We start from the raw sequence: 20,956 nt of genomic DNA, 5'->3' as shown, positions 1-20,956 counted from the left end.
ACATTTTATTTTATATCTATATTTAACAATGTTGAATAAAAGCTCATTGCACTCGTTGATATGTTTGCTACAGTTTGCAGCCAAAAGTGGCTGTTCATGTGCAATAGAAGAGTTATGAGTGTCAATCTATTGTAAGCCGAGTTTAGATAATCACAATGATGGTATCACATAATATGCTATAAACCTGCAAATTTATAAGTTATATGATAATAATAATCTATCAAATGCTACAAGTACATATTCAAGAACAAGTGGCGTAAACAAACCATAATTATAATATAAGCAGAAACCAAAATTGACATTTTTGAAACAAAAATATTTGTATCATTTGCTCGGCAGGTTGCGTATGGAAACATTTCATCTTCTGGCTGGTAAGCAGACCTTCCAGTGTCCGCTTACCTAAACTATTCTTCTGCGGAACTAGTCGATACTAGCATTCCAATAATTTTTTCAGCTTAGAAAAACATTTTTAAGTTGCTATTTGAAAAACCTTTCGCCAAAATAATAATAAACTTTTAGCCCTATGCGTGAAGCAACAGTTATAGTCTGAAAATAGTTGTACAGGTTCCATCGTAATTGTAAAACTTTTTCATATACTTCGAAGTAACAAGACTGTGTTAAACAAGAAACTACTATTAGCCTGATACATTATTAATTGTTTCTATGGAATTGCTTTTAATTAAGAAAAAAACGTAAACTGTGGAGTTAGAAAACGTGCAACCACGGAATAATTAATTGTTACTGATGTGATCGAGTCATTATTAGCGCCATTTTTGGACACTTCTACTAATAACTGGCTGTTATGAGTTCGTAAAGATCAAAGAATTTCAAAGTGGTGGTCAAATAGAGGTGGCGTTCAATTGAAGGGTTTATAATAGTATAACAATACTAGTATCTCAGGGTTAGTAATAGTATAACAATACTAGTACCTCAGGGTTAATAACAGTATAACAGTACTAGTACCTCAGGGTTAATAATAGTATAACAGTACTAGTACATCAGGGTTAATAATAGTATAACAGTACTAGTACCTCAGGGTTAAAAATATTATAATAGTACTAGTCCATTATGGTTAGTAATAGTGTAACAGCACTAGTACCTCAGGGTTAATAATAGTATAACAATACTAGTACCTCAGGGTTAATAATAGTATAACAGTACTAGCACCCCAGGGTTAATAATAGTATAACAGTACTAGTACCTCAGGGTTAATAATAGTATAACAGCTGTACTAGTACCTTAGGGTTAATAATAGTAAGCAGTACTTGTACCTCAGGGTTAGTTATAAACTATTCTTATAGCTAGTAGTACTCTCCTGACAGCTGATAAGTCAAATGGTCAGGTAGATAATGTACACTGATGCTGTTATTGTACAGGTGGAGATAAAACTGTATAAAGTAGAGGTGATTAGTTGGAATGCTCTTTAGACTGGCTCAGAGCTGGATCAATTAAAAACCTTCAGTGTTGAACCAGGTTAGTATCCTAACTTATGTCTGTAGATATGCTTCATTGTATGCTTAGTACTGAATGGTTATACCTTTACTTCTGGAAAGGCTGACCTTCATTCAAGGTATTTCCATCAGTTAAAAGGTACTTAATAATGACATAACTCTGTGCAGGAAAGGAAGATTAATACAGACAAGATGTTGCTGTGAACTATACAAATAACTACCAATAGGTCCTACATGTAAATCAGTGAATAGCTAGTGATTGTTTGTGAGTGTAGTGAGTGGTTGTTTGTATTCAACCAGGTATGTTTACTCGCCACTTCCATATATAAACACAGTAAATTCTCTTGTGACATGTCTCTGATTGGTTGGATTACTTAAGTCAGCGTAGACAATTTATCACGGCACTCGAGACTGTCAGGGTACTAGTCTGCTCAGTAGTGGATCAGAATAAAACACAGATGGTTATCAATAAGTTCATATGAGATATTAGGGTTGTTAAAACTATGATAATGATAAAGTGATAAAAAGACACCTTTGTTTATAGCATTCTCAGTTCTTAGTACTAAATCTACATATATCTGTCACTGTTACTATTAACAGTTGTATTTATTACTCTAAGCTGCAATTGTATGACATTGTTATTACTGAAATATATATGTTTCAGATATAATTATATATATATTAAACTATGAACTTCCTCTCATAATGGTAGAGTGATAAAAGGAATAAACAAAAGTTAATAAATAAACTAACGAACTGATAAGATGCTATACAATCACCTCGTGGCAACATAATTGAAAGCTGGTTGTATAACTACTCATCAGTATAGACCGATATAACGGACCAATAGGAAGTGAGTGAATTTTGTAACCACTCGCAGGTGCTGAACAAGATGGATATTTTATTAATATGATATATTTCTACAACTTGAACATTCCTGTAGAAGCCATTTAAATGAAGTAAGATTTCGTATGGTGTAAGGCAAGAGCTATATGTACAGATAGTTGAGTGAGCCATGTCTGCGTAAATATGTAATCATGTATTTGATTTTCGTTGATGTTGATGATGTAATATGGTTCATTATTCTTTTCGAAGTCATTGATGCCTGCTCACAGCGTGTTTGAGTTTTAACTTTAAAATGGAACATTGCCAAGATATATTTAGTTTTCTTAAGATCCATACTGCGTATGAATTAGTCTTAAAGACTTTGTTAAAAGCTCATACTGTTTATGTAACCAGCTGCAACCGTACCCAGCTTTGTGTCTCCAAATAACAAAAGAGGGTTTTAATGTAAACAACTTTAAACAGAGTCAATAGAATAGCTCCAACTAAGAAATCTTTAAGAACAATCAGCTACCTTTATTCAACAAGTCAACCACAGATTCGTCTACATCTATTTGCTTATTCTTTCTGTTTGTATTAACCGACGTCAAGCTAATAGAACATCACCACTCTCTCCATGATAGATGCTTTCAGAAGGCCTGGACTAAAGAGTGTTTACATTACACAATTTCTCTATTTTGAATCGTAGTGACATAGAAATGCTTGAGACAGTAATTTAGCACACAATATTTGTGGTGTCTCGTAGGACTGATTATCCACTCCTGCCTCTTGCTAGCCGATGTTGATAATGAGTACATTTTCCGCGTGCTTGAAAGTTCATAAAAATGCTAAGTGTGCTCATTTGACATATCTTATTAGGATAGGTGAGGATAACCTTGTGTACCAATACTAAATGTGTCATGTCACACTAATTTATTGTTATGTTGCCCTGTCAGTGGTGTTATGATTCAAACTACTCCGAGAGTCATTACCTGCTTCCTTTGCCTTCCTGAACACACGAGCAATGTCAGCAGTCAAACTGTTTTCAAACACTCTTTATAGTAAAATTACAAACTGGTGTGTAAGATGGACGCATAGAAGGTTGTCTCCTGGCATTCAGCTTGGTAGATCGACCTTCTAAAACCTACGCCTATCGACCTTCTTTTGACAATTGAGAATAACTGTGCATATAGGTATTCTTCGTGATTTAAGACAGATGTATGGAAGATTGTCTGCCATTTGAATCCTCTCATAATGATTATAAAGCAGCCACACACCATACCTTAGTCCAGATGCGGGCAAATATTTCAACCCATGGGGCCACTTTGTTCTAGTATCTGGTTTGGGACGTGTGGATGGCGACAATGAATAGGTGTTCTCGTAGGTTGAGATTTGCTTTATTCGTTTAATTGTACCTTGTATACAGTAAATGATAAGAATGTTAAGAAAATATACAGGGCGATTAGTAAATAACAAAAACAGGCAAATGCATTAGTTGAATTGAACATACATGTATGGTACCAACACTCACAATAGTTGGGAGATCCGCTCCAAATACTAGTACAACTGACCCCAGAAGGTGAGATATATTAGCTGTTGTGATCGATAACTAGCTGTTGCTGGAAAATAACAATTGAGCTCATTTTAGCGCGTGTACAAAAAGTCATTAAAAAAGTTCAAAATTACATGTATTAGAAAAAATAATCTTACTGTTAATGCAGGTGTTCTCACTCTCAAGTGATCCTCACAAACTAGCTAATGAACATTGTTTGACTATAGACTGCTTATATTAGCTGAAGTGATAAATAATCTCACAGCTTTTGATAAAAAGCTTGGCTTGTTAGTTTGAGCAGAGCTAATACTATTGCTTGTTGTAGCAAACATGAAACACACATTGATTTTTAAAATTTGACAGGCGGGCCGGGTCAGCACAAGATACAATAGCCTAGATAAAAACACTTGAATTTATTAACCGTACATAATCTGTACCAATCTTCAGCAGGCCGGATTAGAGATAACAAGGGCTGCATTTCGCCCACGCCCATTGTTTGCCCACTCTTGCCTTAGCGGGCTAAAGGGGTGGTCACACGAGCGCCGAACCGAACTAAATGACGCAAAACAACGTTACTCTCAGCTGTAAAATGTTCAGCCGAAGACATTTCTGGCCGAAACGAACCGTTTTGGTTCTGCTCGAAGTTTTGTGGCCGAACCCTTGCTCTTATTGGCTGGCTAAAATTCTAGAATTCTAGCGAGCACGCGTCACATTTCTCCTTACGTGCGTGTGAGTAAAGTTAAAAAAGAAATGGGACGATACTTTTATTTCGTTAAATAAACAACACGAAGCAATTTACGACAAGGTTCACCCGGACTTGTGATTGTGTTGCATGAATGTAAGATGTTGCACTTGAGTTTTGCATAAATGTAAGAGAATGGTTGTGATTTTCTTTCATGTAGAATATAAGTCATGTGTCATATTCATCCTGATGAAGTATCGTTGACTGATTTATTTATGTAAAACCACAGTACTATGATAAAGACTGTTTTTCTTTGTTATGTACTCAGCATAGGAAAACATTCATATGTTCACCATGCCTTTGAGGCGTGGTCACACGAGCACCGAACCGACGTAGGATCGGTTCGGAGGCTAGTTCGGTTCGTGGCACATATCACACGGCATCTGAAGTCACTTCGCTTACTAGATACCATACGTATAGAGACAGGACACGGTTTCATTAGTAGTTTTTATGTAATTGAGTTGAATATTTCTATTGTATACAAAAAACTTTGAGGAACAATTATAAATTACAATTACACAGCAGATTTATCAGAAGATCGTTCAGCTGCTCAAAATTTCTCTTACATTTATGCAAAACTCAAGTGCAACATCTTACATTTATGCAACACAATCACAAGTCCGGGTGAACCTTGTCGTAAATTGCTTCATGTTGTTTATTTAACGAAATAAAAGTATCGTCCCATTTCTTTTTTAACTTTACGCACACGCACGTAAGGAGAAATGTGACACATGCTCGCTAAAATTCTAGAATTTTAACCAGCCAATAAGAGCAAGGGTTCGGCCACAAAATTTCGAGCAGGACCGAAATGGTTCGTTTCGGCCAGAAATGTCTTCGGCCGAACTTTTTACAGCTGAGAGCGACGTCGTTTTGCGTCATTTAGTTTGGTTCGGCGCTCGTGTGATCACCCCTTTAGTCTATCCTTTCCTTTCCCATATATTAATCTGAACTTGGAGTTGATATTTTACTTGATTAAAATACTGTGACGCCACTGGATGCCTAAAATATCTCTTTTGAAGTTGAAGATGACTATGTCGGACTAGTACATAAGGGTTTATCACAGTATAACAGTACTAGTACCTTACGGTTGATAATGGTATAACAGTACTAGTACCTCAGGGTTAATAATAGTAGAACAGTACTAGTACCTCAGGGTTAACAATAGTATAACAATACTAGTACCTCAGGATTAATAATAGTATAACAGGACTAGTACCTCAGGGTTAATAATAGTATAACAGTACTAGTACCTCAGGGTTAATAATAGTATAGCAGTATTAGTACCTCAGGGTTAATAATAGTATAGCAGTACTAGTACCTTAGGGTTAATAATAGTATAACAGTACTAGTACCTCAGGGTTAACAATAGTATAACAATACTAGTACCTCAGGATTAATAATAGTATAACAGTACTAGTACCTCAGGGTTAATAATAGTATAACAGTACTAGTACCTCAGGGTTAATAATAGTATAGCAGTATTAGTACCTCAGGGTTAATAATAGTATAGCAGTACTAGTACCTTAGGGTTAATAATAGTATAACAGTACTAGTACCTCAGGGTTAACAATAGTATAACAATACTAGTACCTCAGGATTAATAATAGTATAACAGTACTAGTACCTCAGGGTTAATAATAGTATAACAGTACTAGTACCTCAGGGTTAATAATAGTATAGCAGTACTAGTACATCAGGGTTAATAATAGTATAACAGTACTAGTACCTCAGGGTTAATAATAGTATAACAGTACTAGTACCTCAGGGTTAATAATAGTATAACAGTACTAATACCTTAGCTTTAATAACAGTATAACAGTACTAGTACCTCAGGGTTAATAATAGTATAACAGTACTAGTACCTCAGGGTTAATAATAGTATAACAGTACTAGTAACTCAGGGTATATAATAGTATAGCAGTACTAGTACCTCAGGGTTAATAATAGTATAGCAGTACTAGTACCTCAGGATTAATAATAGTATAACAGTACTAGTACCTCAGGGTTAATAATAGTATAACAGTACTAGTACCTCAGGGTTAATAATAGTAGAACAGTACTAGTACCTCAGGGTTAATAATAGTATAGCAGTACTAGTACCTCAGGGTTAATAATAGTATAGCAGTACTAGTACCTCAGGATTAATAATAGTATAACAATACTAGTACCTCAGAGTTAATATTAATATAACAGTACTAGTACCTCAGGATTATTAATACAGTGGAACCTCGGCTCTCGAACACAATTCGTTCCAGAAGGTTGGTTGAAAACCGAGTTGTTTGAGATCTGAAACAGGTTTTCCCATTAGAATTATTATATATAAGTTTTAATCCGTTCCAACACCCTGAATGTTTACCTTCTTAGTATTTTATAAATTATTTTATGCATGAAATTGTACATTAAAATGCTGACCAACACATAAAAAGCAATGTATGTCTCAGAAAATGTTAAGCAAAATGGTAAAGACACAAATAACATAAACATAAATGTAACTCAGACTAATCGTACGTTCGCGTTGTCGTAGTCTTCCATACGAAAGATTACGCTAACATGAACGTGTAAAAATAAAAAAAAAGGATAAAGAAAAGAATTATGAATAGGATTTTTTACTCGGCTACAGGATGTTCTTTTCTCTTAAAATATCTATCCAATGACACTTGCTTCTGCCTTCTTTATAGCACTTTTCGGAAGTGGTTCATGATAGTGTCGTTAAAGTCATTGATGACTCTGGTGGCTGCAGCTTTATCAGGGTGGTGGCGTTCGACAAAATTCTGTAACTCGGCCCATTTGCTACACATTTGTTTAATCTTGGACAATGCGACAACAGTTGGTCATGGAGAGAGGGATCTACACCCGTACGCCGCTCAGTATCCCACCCTCACGTACGCACTCACGCGTCGTACCGGCGTTCGAACTACGAAGCAAGAATTTCTCGAATTTTTTGTGCGGACTCCGATTTGTTCGAACTGCCAGTCGTTCAAAAACCGAGGTTCCACTGTAGTATAACAGGACTAGTACCTCACGGTTAATACTAGTATAACAGTACTAGTACCTCAGGGTTAAGAATAATAGTACAGTACTAGTATCTCAGGGTTAGTAATAGTAGAATCGGTGTGACTTCTGATTCGAGTCTACATATATTACAGGAGACTTATTACAGTGATTAAACGAACGCAGATTTAGTCTAAAGTTTTTTCATCAGTAAAAAGTACATTATAATTATGTACAGGAAAGGAAGATTAATATTTGCACGATGTTGCTGTGAACAACTATAAAAATAAATAAGTCAGTGAATAGCTAGCAATTGTCTGTGGAGATGATTGCATAGACGTGGTATTCAACCAGATGTAAATGTTCACTCGCACTTCCATATATAATCCCACGACCAAACACGAGCGGAGCGATTGGTTGGGAGATTTATGATAAATGCATATGTGCACACAACTCACGAAAATTATTCATAAACGGCCGTCGCAAACCCTTGTAACGAAATCTCATCAACAAATTTAACCATTTTTCAATGTAGTCGTTTAAGTATAATAACGATACAAAACACATATAAACCTATTTAAATATGTTACTAAATTGTTGAAAAGTTGAGACAATATCCTAAAACTTACCCATCTGATCGGATTATACATAAATAGACAGATTAATTTGGTCTAAAATCGTTATTAAAGCTTGCCAAGCCTTATTTTTATCAAAATTAAGACCGGCAAACGAAACGCCGAGCGACAGAGAATAGAACCATTAAGTCGTGCGCATTTCACGAAAAGAGAACGTGCACATTTTACCAGTCTATAGCATTGTCGAATTGCCGAAGGTTTCTGTAATTAACGTAGAAGTACTGAAATATAATCCTTTCTTTTTTGCCGATTTCAAAGTAACTGACATATTGGACAAATGTAAACAAAATTGTGCATTGGTTTTCTATTATTACTGTATTACTGCATTAATAATATTGGTTATTCTAATAATATCAGTGCATTTTACTTCTAATATTGCATTTGTCCTATTGCAGGGGAGAGATATATAATCATAAAACATCAGAAATATATAATCTTTTCCTTTCATTATTGCTGTTTGTTGTACACATAGATATATAAACCTAGATTGGCCAATAGGGAAAAAGCCTGTCAGACTTAAATAGGATGCCGTAACGTCATTGTATTGTACTTCACGCTTGACTGCACTGTTGTTAACAATGGAACTATGAGGAGAATTTGACAAAATCACATTTATTTTCACATAAAAACCTTCTTGGATACATAATCCAGTAAACTAAAGCAATTCTGTGATAATATCTGATAACCACCTTAGATTAAAACTATAAAAGCTATGAATTGTTGCGAACAAATCATGAGCCATCAGGGCTTTATTTGCCACCCTCTCCTATCCCCATTCTCTCTTTTCCCCTTCTCCAAAGAAGAAGTGAGAAGGGGAAAAGAGAGAAGGGAGAAAGGAGAGGGGGGAAAATAGCCCACCCACTCAAAGATCCAGACCCTGGCTAGGTAAATAGACTAATATCATGTTGAACTAAACATGACGAAATATGATGAGCCTGTGAAGTTTTGATCTGATCAGGGAAATGGAATCAATGGCTTTCTTAGCTAGAGCTGGAACGAGACCAAGTAATGCAGGGTCGGACCAGACTCGGGGTCTGCAATGAGGGCCAAGATCGGGTCGGACCGGGTCAGCACGCGCGATTTTTTATTCATTTAAGGTTAAGAGATAGTTCCATTACAGCCTAATGTTGTGACATCAATAAACTGAGATAAAAGAAACCCTTATCACACCAATCATTATATTTTGTGGCTTGGTTTATATATGCAATCTACAATTTATGGCTAGACATTGGTGGATCAATGCTATTCAATGGGTGATAGATTAATGGCATGATTTGGCTAGTGTTTTTATTACAGATTTTATTTTCAACTGCTATTATAATCAACAAGAGATTAGTTAAGAAATACTTTACAAATATAGAAATAGATAACCCAGCATAGTGGAAAGCAAAAATCCATCACTTCCCTAAAACTTCTGGTGTTAGTGAAAGAAACTAAAAATAAACTAAATTTGCTGGATTGAAGGTTCTTAGACGCGCTTTTAAGTTCCTCAGGATGCCCTCGTTGTAAATGTCTCAATAGTATTGAGGTGGACCGTTCTTTGTAGCTTAAAGGTTGACTTGCAACAAAATTCACATTACAGTTATTTGGTATCAAAATATTCACCATGTTTTACTCTGTTGTGTTGTAGGTGCCAAATACGTGGAAATGTGATTACAAGCATTTAAAAGCTCAAAAACGAAAATCCGCCGTAGATTGGAATCTCTTTATTTCGATGACGTAGTCATTACAGTTTGGTTATCGTCTTGTCACGTGATGTTCTCACGTGAATTGAAAAGCCAATAAAAAGCTAAATATAAAATTTATTGTGGCAGTAGTTTATGACAAACACTTCGGGTTTTACCGAATACCCCGTATCAAATATAGATGCTCGCTACTTTACAGTTTTGTTTTGGCATTATTCAATCGTCAAGTCGTAATCTGATCACGTGACCCAATACTTCGAAAATAATTTTTGCAGCACTTTTCGATTATCACAGGTGACCAACAAGCTCGTCATGATTATCAGACAATGATATGTACTCCTTCGAGCTAAGGTTAAAAATTTTAACAATTTTTTACGGTAAGATATCAGTGTTAAAAGTGACAGCATTACACCGACGTAAAACAGATGCGTAAGAACAATAGACATGGTTTTATTGAATGCATGAAGTATATTTATAAAAATATTTTGATGAATGAGGTTGCATGAAAGTGTAAACAGAAGCCATCCTGTAACAACTACGTCCCATTTGAGCCATTTGGGAAAGCGAATCCAAACTACGGCGGTCTCGTGTGGCTGCGATTAACTGTTCGTTTTTTAACTTTTAAGAGCTTGTAATCACATTTCCACATATTTGGCACCTACAACACAACAGAGTAAGACATGGTGAATCTTTTGATACCAAATAACTGTAATGTGAATTTTATTGCATGTCAACCTTTAAACAATAGCATGATGTTGAACCCCAGCAACTTCGCCATGGTAGCACTTAGTGCTAACCTGGGAAAGTTTTTCACCAATCCAGCACTACTAAGCAACACTTTCGTCGCTTTCTCACTGTGGTTGTAAACCTCAATCACCACAGGCGAAGACAAAGTCAAGCCACCACGATTCTTAACTGTGATTAGGGAATTTGTTGCTTGGTTTACATCATAGTTGGTAACATCCACGATGCTAGTGATACAATCATTACACTTCAGCTTTAGTGACCGAGATACATATCCAGTTGTAAAATAATCATTCTGTCTCATTTTGACTTAAGACATACTTGCATACTCATCATATTTAGTTGTTTAGTTCAGCATGATATTAGTCTATTTACCTAGCCAGGGTCTGGCTCTTTGAGTGGGTGGGCTATTTCCCCCCCCCCCTTTCCTTTCTCCCTTCTCTCTTTTCCCCTTCTCACTTCTTCTTTGGAGAAGGGGAAAAGAGAGAATAGGGATAGGAGAGGGTGGCAAATAAAGCCCTGATGGCTCATGATTTGTTCGCAACAATTCATATCTTTTATAGTTTTAATCTATGGTGGTTATCAGCTATTATCACAGAATTGCTTTAGTTTACTGGATTATGTATCCAGGAAGGTTTTTATGTGAAAATAAATGTGATTTTGTCAAATTCTCCTCATAGTTCCATTGTTAACAACAGTGCAGTCAAGCGTGAGGTACAATACAATGACGTAACGTCATGCTATTTAAGTCTGACAAGGCAACTGATAGGAATAGCTATTATTGGCCAATCTAGGTTTATATATCTATGGTTGTACATAATAACACCCAGTACATTACAACTACCATTGCAGTTATCTTATTGCACTGCAGTGCCATTTGACTGCTAATATTGCATTTCTCAACCATCAGTACCCTTTCTTTTTTTCCGATATCACTTTGGTCTTGGGCTGTATAACAGGGGAATTTCTAGTATACAGTTAATTCTTTTGTGACAGCAGCTCTGATTGGTTGAGTTACTAAAGTTGGCAAAAGCCTGTTTTATCCTGAATAGAATCAATAGACTTGTGAACAATAGAAACTAACCATATTGTTAGAGTCATCATGAACCTCAATAGAATTCACTAGTTTAACTCCTGAGTGAAGAGTCGCTAAGGGTTGAGATACAAGAGCCGGTAAAGACCAGGTACATTAGCTATTGATTCATTATGCTGACAGAGTTAGAGGAAATATGATGCCAGAACTTTCAAGTCTGAGTGTGGCTGTTCTATACTGGATGTTTTAAGGGAGAGAGACAAGGTGAGGAAGAGACAAGTTCGGTTTAGACATCAATTCAGAGTTATTCATCATTAATATTGTTCTGTTATGCTGCTACTAGTAAAAATACTCATTGTTACTTGTCTATTTTTCTATCCTAGCATGTCTATATTTCTATACTATTATGTCTATATTTCTATCATAATATGTTTATGTTTCTATTCTAACATGTCTATATTTCTATCCTAACATGTTTATATTTCTATTCTAGCATGTCTATATTTCTATCCTAACATGTATATTATTCTATCCTCACATGTCTATATTACTATCCTAACATGTCTATATTTCTATCCTAACATGTCTATATTTCTATCCTAACATGTCTATATTTCTATTCTATCATGTCTATATTTCTATCCTATCATGTCTGTATTTCTATTCTATCATGTCTATATTTCTATCCTAACATGTCTATTATTCTATCCTAACATGTCTATAGTACTATCCTAACATGCCTATATTTCTATCCAAACATGCCTATATTTCTATCCTAACATGTCTATATTTCTATCCAAACATGTCTATATTTCTATCCTAACATGTCTATATTTCTATCCTAACATGTCTATATTTCTATTCTATCATGTCTATATTTCTATCCTATCATGTCTATATTTCTATCCTAACATGTCTATATTTCTATCCTAACATGTCTATATTTTTATCCTAACATGTCTATATTTCCATCCTAACATGTCTATATTTCTATTCTATCATGTCTATATTTCTATCCTATCATGTCTATATTTCTATCCTAACATGTCTATATTTCTATTCTATCATGTCTATATTTCTATCATAACATATCTATATTTCTATCATAACATGTCTATATTTCTATCCTAACATGTCTATTATTCTATCCTAACATGTCTATAGTACTATCCTAACATGCCTATATTTCTATCCAAACATGCCTATATTTCTATCCTAACATGTCTATATTTCTATCCAAACATGTCTATATTTCTATCCTAACATGTCTATATTTCTATCCTAACATGTCTATATTTCTATTCTATCATGTCTATATTTCTATCCTATCATGTCTATATTTCTATCCTAACATGTCTATATTTCTATTCTATCATGTCTATCTTTCTATCATACCATATCTGTATTTTTATCATAACATGTTTATATTAATGTCTCCTTTATAAAGCTGCCCTTGTTTTTATTTTGAGGAGGTCTCACACCTACAAGCATCTGCTAGCAGAATGTTTAGTAGAGTGTTTGTCTACCAAGTCCTGAGTTTTAATCCCTTTAAAAGCAATATTTTTGGCAATCCTTTGGATAGTCGGACAGACAAAGCTCTTATTATAGTTAGATGGCTGTTCACGGATTTGAACAGATGGACGGACACTGTTCATATCAAAGTGAAGACTAGATGAATACTCGGTACTAAAATAAGATATAATTGAAAGTGTCTGGTCCTGTGTACTCTGTTTATTTCTGTGTAATTCATACCATACCAGCTGCAGTGCTTACTACAGCTCTATACTGATGGCAATAGTTTTGCTGGCTATATGAGTTAAAGCATTTTTCTTCATGTATTTTTCTTCTGTTATAGTTTTACGCATAACACTAACTGCAGTGTTGACCTTGAAACCATGAAAGATTGACATGTATAATAAGTATGTACCGAATTTATTTATAGTATTGCCATTTGGACAGCATAGTGTCTGTAGTAAAGCAAATGCATACATAGTGTAGTAAATGCCTGTCTGCAGATATGGAGCTTCTGAGTTCAAATCTAGTGCGCAGTGGATTTTTCATTCTGAAAACTTTATTGATATAACTGGATACGCAGACCAACAGACATTAAGATTTATATATAGACTATTATTCTTTGTACCTTTGTAATTTTTATAGCCTTGGTTCCTCAACTGTGACTCAGTACTGATTATCAAACTACTTCAATGAGTTGGCACTTGTTACAGAAGATATAATGGGCTGTTCTCTGAGCAGGAGGAACAGAAGATCAACTGCTAACAGTGAGAGGGGAGAGAGAGGAGAGATATTTCAGACAAGAGATGCAGGAAGTAAGTACTCTTATGATAAGTTGTAGTAGTGAATTATTGTTTAGTATAGTATGACTGTTTTACCTGCAGGTATAGACATCTGTTAAAATGTGTTTAGACTAGGTGAGTCTATGAGTTATTTTACAATTACAATTCCATAACTGTGACTCCATGCAGATTATCAAACTACTTTAATGTACATGAGGTGAATTTTGTTACAGGAGATATAATGGGCTCTTCTCAGAGCAGGAGGGAGAGTGAGAGTGGAGAGAGAGAAGGTAAGAAATGTTATAAAAGAGCTACAGAGAGTAAGTACTCTATGATAAGTTGTAGTAGTGAATTACTGTTTAGTATAGTATGACTGTTTTACCTGCAAGTATAGAGATCTGTTAAAATGTGTTTAGACTAGGTGAGTCTCTGAATTATTTTACTTGACCATGTCAAGTAATATTTCTTTATTCTCATAGGATGTCCTATATTCAATTTTTAGATTATCTTAAAAGCAGACAATCATTACCGTTTACTCATGCAGTCCGGTGATTTGAATAGCAAATTTTGTTGCAATTATTGTAAGATATTCAACTATAAGTTGTTACATCTTCATATCAACCAGTCTTCACAATTCCATATTTTAATATTAGTAAGAGTGGATAACTCGATATATGATATGATTTCTCAAAGGCCAAAGTCAGCCATATTCAGGTGAAACATGAACAACCTGTTAACACCATGTTTTTATATATGATATATTTAACCAAATGTATGACCATATTTGGTCAACTAATAGCTATGGTGTCAACCAGTCAGTTAATAATATGTAAACATAATTGCACATTATTATTTACAAAATGCTAGCCCAAGTTCCTAAATACTTCAACTAATCATTATTGACCATTATTTTTTAGAGATCCTTAGATTTTTAGAGTAAGCTCCTTTGCTTGCAGAATGTTTTAGTGTTCTGTTTATATTGTTATCAACAACATTCAGTAAAACTAACGTGAGACCTTAAACTACACACTCCACTCACACAGTCTTTTTATCCTAGATGTTCTTTATGTTGGGTAAGATTTAAATGCTGTCAATTAAGATTTCAGCTCTCTGTTTTTACATGATTATTCTTTATATATGATTTAAATGTTGTCAGTTCACTGATCAGCTGCTCTAAACAACAACATGTAACTCTTTATGTATGACAGCAAATGACTGGTTCAGACTGTTTGTTGAGCCATGACCTAATATGGTCATATACTTTAGCCTGTTACAAGTAAACTGATGTTTCAAATGACCTGAAATTCAGTGATTCCCCATGAAAGACTCTACTTAACAACATGGTATTCACAGGTTGTTCTACCTGACCATGGTACAACAGGACTTTGTATGTAGTAAAGGATTTACATTACAGGGCAGAACCTTGAGGTCTGGTACAGACACTCTGGCCAGCCTCAGATAGATCACATTCCTATTCGTCTTACACACTTCTCTATGGATGATGACAGAAAGATACTGGAGGATGTGGGTGACCACCATATCACCCACATAAGCATCATGCATAGAGTCATTCCTGCTCTGATGACTTCGAGTCTGAAACAACTACAGCTGTGGAATGTGAACTCCTCCCAATTGGACTGGTATGTCCATTGTTGGCACTTTTGTTGATACTGAGGCTAAGTGTTGCTACTTCATATCACTTTTGCTCCACCAAACCAGAGATAACGATAATGATAGTAATGAAAAAGACTTTCAGTTTTATAAATTAAATTACACCAAAAGTGAAATAGAATAATGGAATAAAGAAATGGTTTAGAATAAAGAAAACTTTAAAGGTTGACTTGCAACAAAGTTCACATTACAGTTATTTGGTATCAAAAGATTCACCAAGTCTTACTCTGTTTTGTTGTAAGTGCCAAATACGTGGAAATGTGATTACAAGCTCTTAAAAGCTCAAAAACGAAAAGCCGCCGTAGATCGGAATCTCTTTATTTCTCTGACGTAGTCATTACAGTTTGGTTATCGCCTTGTCACATGATGTTCTCACGTGAATCGAAAGGCCAATAAAAAGCTCAATATAAAACTTATCGTAGCACTAGTTTATGACAAACACTTCGGGTTTTACCGAGGACCCCGTATCAAATATAGATGCTCGCTACTTTACAGTTTCGTTTCGGCTTGGACTAATCGTCAAGTCGTAATCTGATCATGTGACCCAATACTTCCAAAATAATTTTTTCAGCATTTTTCGATTACCACAGGTAACCAACAGGCTCGTCATGATTATCAGACAATGATATGTGCTCCTTCGAGCTACATGTAAGGTTAAAAAGTTTAACGATTTTTTACGGTAAGTTATAAGATATCATTGCTAAAAGTGAACGCATCACAATGACGATAAAACAGACGTGTAAGAACAATAGACATGGTTTTATTGAATGCGTGAAGTATATTTGTGAAAATATTTCGACGAATGAGATTGCATGAAAGTGTAAACAGAAACCATCCTGTAACAACTATATATACATAGATATACATCACTATATATTATAGATATATTGATATTCTGTTGATATTCACTATATGTTATAGATATATTGATACTCTGTTGATATTCACTATATATTATAGATATATTGATACTCTGTTGATATTCACTATATGTTAAATATATATTGATACTCGGTTGATACTCTCTATATATTATAGATATATTGATACTCTGCGTATACTCACTATATATTATAGATATATCGATACTCTGCGTATACTCACTATATATTATAGATATATCGATACTCTGTTGATACTCTCTATATATTAAAGATATATCGATACTCTGTTGATATTCATTATATATTATAGATATATTGATACTCTGTTGATATCCACAATATGGTAAAAATATATTGATACTCGGTTGATACTCCCTATATATTATAGATATATTGAAACTCTGTTGATACTCACTATCTATTATAGATATATTGATACTCTGTTGATATTCACTATATATTATAGATATATTGATACTCTGTTGATACTCACTATATATTATAGATATATTGATACTCTGTTGATATTCACTATCTATTATAGATATATTAATACTCTTTTGATATTCACTATATATTATAAATATATCGATACTCTGTTGATATTCACTATATATTATACAGATGTAGATATATTGATATTCTGTTGATATTCACTATATATTATAGATATATTGATACTCTGTTGATATTCCCTATATATTATAGATATATTGATATTCTGTTGATATTCACTATATATTATAGATATATTGATACTCTGTTGATATTCACTATATATTATAGATATATTGATATTCTGTTGATATTCCCTATATATTATAGATATATTGATACTCTGTTGATACTCACTATATATTATAGATATATTGATACTCTGTTGATATTCACTATCTATTATAGATATATTAATACTCTTTTGATATTCACTATATATTATAAATATATCGATACTCTGTTGATATTCACTATATATTATACAGATGTAGATATATTGATATTCTGTTGATATTCACTATATGTTAAAGATATATTGATACTCTGTTGATATTCACTATATATTATAGATATATTGATACAGTCATACTTCAACTTACGAGCTTAATACGTTCCGAGACTGAGCTCGTATGTCAATTTACTCGCATGTTGGTGCAATTCATTTATATATAGAACAATTAAATATATATTGATTGGTTTCCATACTCTAAAAAAGCAAATAAAACACTCAAAACAAGATATTGTAACAGAAAGAACATGTTGGTTATTGTCCTTACGTACTACATGCTTTCAAAATGCAACAAATAAAAATAATGCAAGGAAATGTGATTAATTAAAATGTAAAATTAAATACATACAATAGCAGTTAACACTCGCATTTGCCAGGGAGGGAGATATAAGTTATCCTTCGTTACAACAGTTGACTTTGATAAATTTGGATTTTATCAAAGTGTTAAAAGACAAACTTAAAAGCAAACCTAAAAGCAAACTTTCATTTTCAACTAAACGTAATTAAAATTTCTTCGGCGTTCATAGTTTGAACGCCGAATAAATCCTTTTTTTTCGCTTTCACGACTAGCCGGCCGTTTTAAGATAAACCTATCTAAGGACGTTTGCCTTTGTCGCCCTTGCAACATGTTGCGATTAGGACGAACACAGGTGTTGTCACAAACGGTTAACGCACGACCACTAGCCTACTTGTCCGAATGTCTATTAAACAGTTTGGATAGATAGCGCCGGCCTTTTCACCTAGCATCGTTTCAGTTACGCTGCCACCGGCCAATTGTTTGTCCAATGCCATTAGCGGTCGTGAAGATCGCTGCACCGTTTAGAAACTATGGTTAGTCCTTTTGCGAACTAAATGCTTTGAATATAATCCTTCTGTTTGATAATTATGAATGTGTTTCTGTCATATTGCCGAGCTAGCTGAATCACGCATACACATTTCGCATATTTTTCAATATTTTTCCGTTTAACATCGACTGTTATCATTTGCTTTTTCTTTGTATTATCTTTCAGTTTACTGGCAGACTTTCGGTGTACGCACAGTACTTTTAATTCACATAATTCTGCACAGAAAATCGTGCACAAAAAACACGGTACAACAGTATAACCTGAGCAGTTGAAAAATACATAGTGATGCTGTTCTCATAAAACACCTCCGGCATACTTGGCAACTGACTCAAGTGCTCGTATCTCAAACATGGCTCATATGTTAGTGCTAAAACTTGCTTGAAAGCTGGCTCGTATCTCAAGTTTCTCGTACGTTGGAGCACTCGTAAGTTGAAGTATTACTGTACTCTGTTGATATTCACTATATATTATAGATATATTGATACTCTGTTGGTATTCACTATATATTATAGATGCATTGATATTCTGTTGATATTCACTATATGTTAAAGATATATTGATACTCTGTTGATATTCACTATCTATTATAGATATATTGATATTCTGTTGATATTCACTATATATTATAGATATATTGATATTCTGTTGATATTCACTATATATTATAGATATATTGATACTCTGTTGGTATTCACTATATATTATAGATGCATTGATATTCTGTTGATATTCACTATATGTTAAAGATATATTGATACTCTGTTGGTATTCACTATATATTATAGATATATTGATATTCTGTTGATATTCACTATATGTTATAGATATATTGATACTCTGTTGATATTCACTATATGTTAAAGATATATTGATACTCTGTTGATATTCACTATATATTATAGATACAGTCAAACATGGATAACTCGAACTTCAAGGGACCGAGCAAAAGTGTTCGAATTATCAGAGCATTCAAGTTATCAGAGCACTGTCACAAGTCCATATATTTACTTATTTATTAGTAGATACATGTACATATACAAACTATAATATAAATCAAAAGCACAAATGGCTTGTTTCAAATTAAATGCTTCTAATGTAAAGTTTAAAACGTTTTCATGAAAAAGTATAGAGATTTTTCTATCACTTGAGATTGGTTTGTTGTTTGAGGTGATGTTATTGCCAGGACATTTTTTTAGATTGACATTGGAAAAACTTGATCGTTGTTGAAATGCTCAAAAGAAAAGACATCTTTTTCTTTTGAGCGTTTTACCCACGATCAATTTTGCCAATTTTTCTTGAAGTTTATGCAACTTCAAGAAAAAGTTACCAAAGAAAAATCCCTTACTTTACCTGGGATTCGTTAAGAGCAACGGGAGAGCAACACTCCGAGGCAGTTCAATTAAAAGTTTTACGAGGTTTAACGGTACATTGTATATCACTCACGCTTTTTGAATGGATACTTATTGAATGTACACACGTATTCTGTGTTTAGGTCAAACGATGAATAGTTTTTTTTAGCTAAGACAACGTATACGTTTAATAAAAACAATTTTTAAGACGTTTTAAACATTCAACATTCCGACGTTGATTCAACACGGAATCAACGTCGGAAAACTGTTCGTCACGGGCTAGCCGGGTCACGCACTCAAGGATTTTCGCCACGCACATACAAAACAACATGCTGTTTTTGTTTTGTATGTGCGTGGCGAAAATCCTTGCGCGCGTGACCCGGCTAGTCCGTGCTATTAATCGTATAGCAGTATAAATCAAATTTGACCAAACCTTTAGAAAAGTCGTTGACAAAATTATTTTGCCGATGATGGTAATAACAACGCTTATGAATTACGAAAAGATGAGGTTTACCTCTATGGCTTTGAATAAAGTGATTTTCTAAAGCAGGATAACAACCGTTTCGGTAGCCGTTGGGCAAAAAAACAGTTCGAATTAACAGTGTTGAATTCGAGTTATCTATAGCAATTTATCATTACGTGGAAACGGACCAAAGAAACCGTTCGAATTAACCATGTTTTCGAGCTATCCGTGGCCGAGTTATCCATGTTTGACTGTATATTGATATTCTGTTAATATTCACTATATGTTAAAGATATATTGATACTCTGTTAGTATTCACAATCTATTATAAAAATATTAATACTCTGTTGATATTCATTGTCTATTATAGATCTATAAACTTGCTGCTGTAGTAACTTCATGTCGAGAGGTACAGTCAATAGTCAGCAGGTAGCAGTATGACAGCAGAGTACAGGTGCTATAGGGCTAGTGAAACCTTAGTAAAACCTGCTGCCAGAGGTACCTTAATGACGACCTCTAGGTATGATAGAGTAAGTTGAACAGAGCTGACTAGAACAGACCAGAGCTATAAGACCTAAAGGATGGATTCAAATGTTTTGTATTTTGTGTTACACATTATGTTATGTTTTTGGTTAATCATTTTGGTTCAAAATAACTGCAAGAAGTACTGTATCATGGTCTGATATCTTAACTATGATTGGATAAACACATACAGATGTAAGCTACCCCAAATCTTTTCCTATTCCTGTGTCTATTTTAAGCTTGAAAATGTGGTTGTGTCAAATTTAA

At 34.2% G+C, this 20,956-nt stretch overlaps 1 protein-coding gene across 1 annotated transcript in view; it reads left to right on the top strand.

The window, feature by feature from the left end:
- Nucleotides 1-1,418: 1,418 nt before the first annotated feature.
- The window catches only part of LOC137402244 (uncharacterized), a 41,260-nt gene continuing 21,722 nt past the window's right edge, over nt 1,419-20,956 (top strand). The window contains exons 1-5 of the mRNA XM_068088742.1: nt 1,419-1,473; nt 11,839-11,919; nt 13,881-13,982; nt 14,183-14,239; nt 15,364-15,589. Of these exons, the coding sequence (XP_067944843.1) occupies nt 13,889-13,982; nt 14,183-14,239; nt 15,364-15,589 (377 nt within the window). The 5' untranslated portion in view covers nt 1,419-1,473; nt 11,839-11,919; nt 13,881-13,888. The remainder of the gene's footprint in view (nt 1,474-11,838; nt 11,920-13,880; nt 13,983-14,182; nt 14,240-15,363; nt 15,590-20,956) is intronic.

This window comes from Watersipora subatra, chromosome 8, assembly GCF_963576615.1.
Source record: "Watersipora subatra chromosome 8, tzWatSuba1.1, whole genome shotgun sequence".
Lineage (NCBI taxonomy): Eukaryota > Metazoa > Bryozoa > Gymnolaemata > Cheilostomatida > Watersiporidae > Watersipora > Watersipora subatra.
The sequence above is the reverse complement of the archived record's forward strand: the minus strand, read 5'-3'. Positions and strand labels throughout refer to the sequence as shown.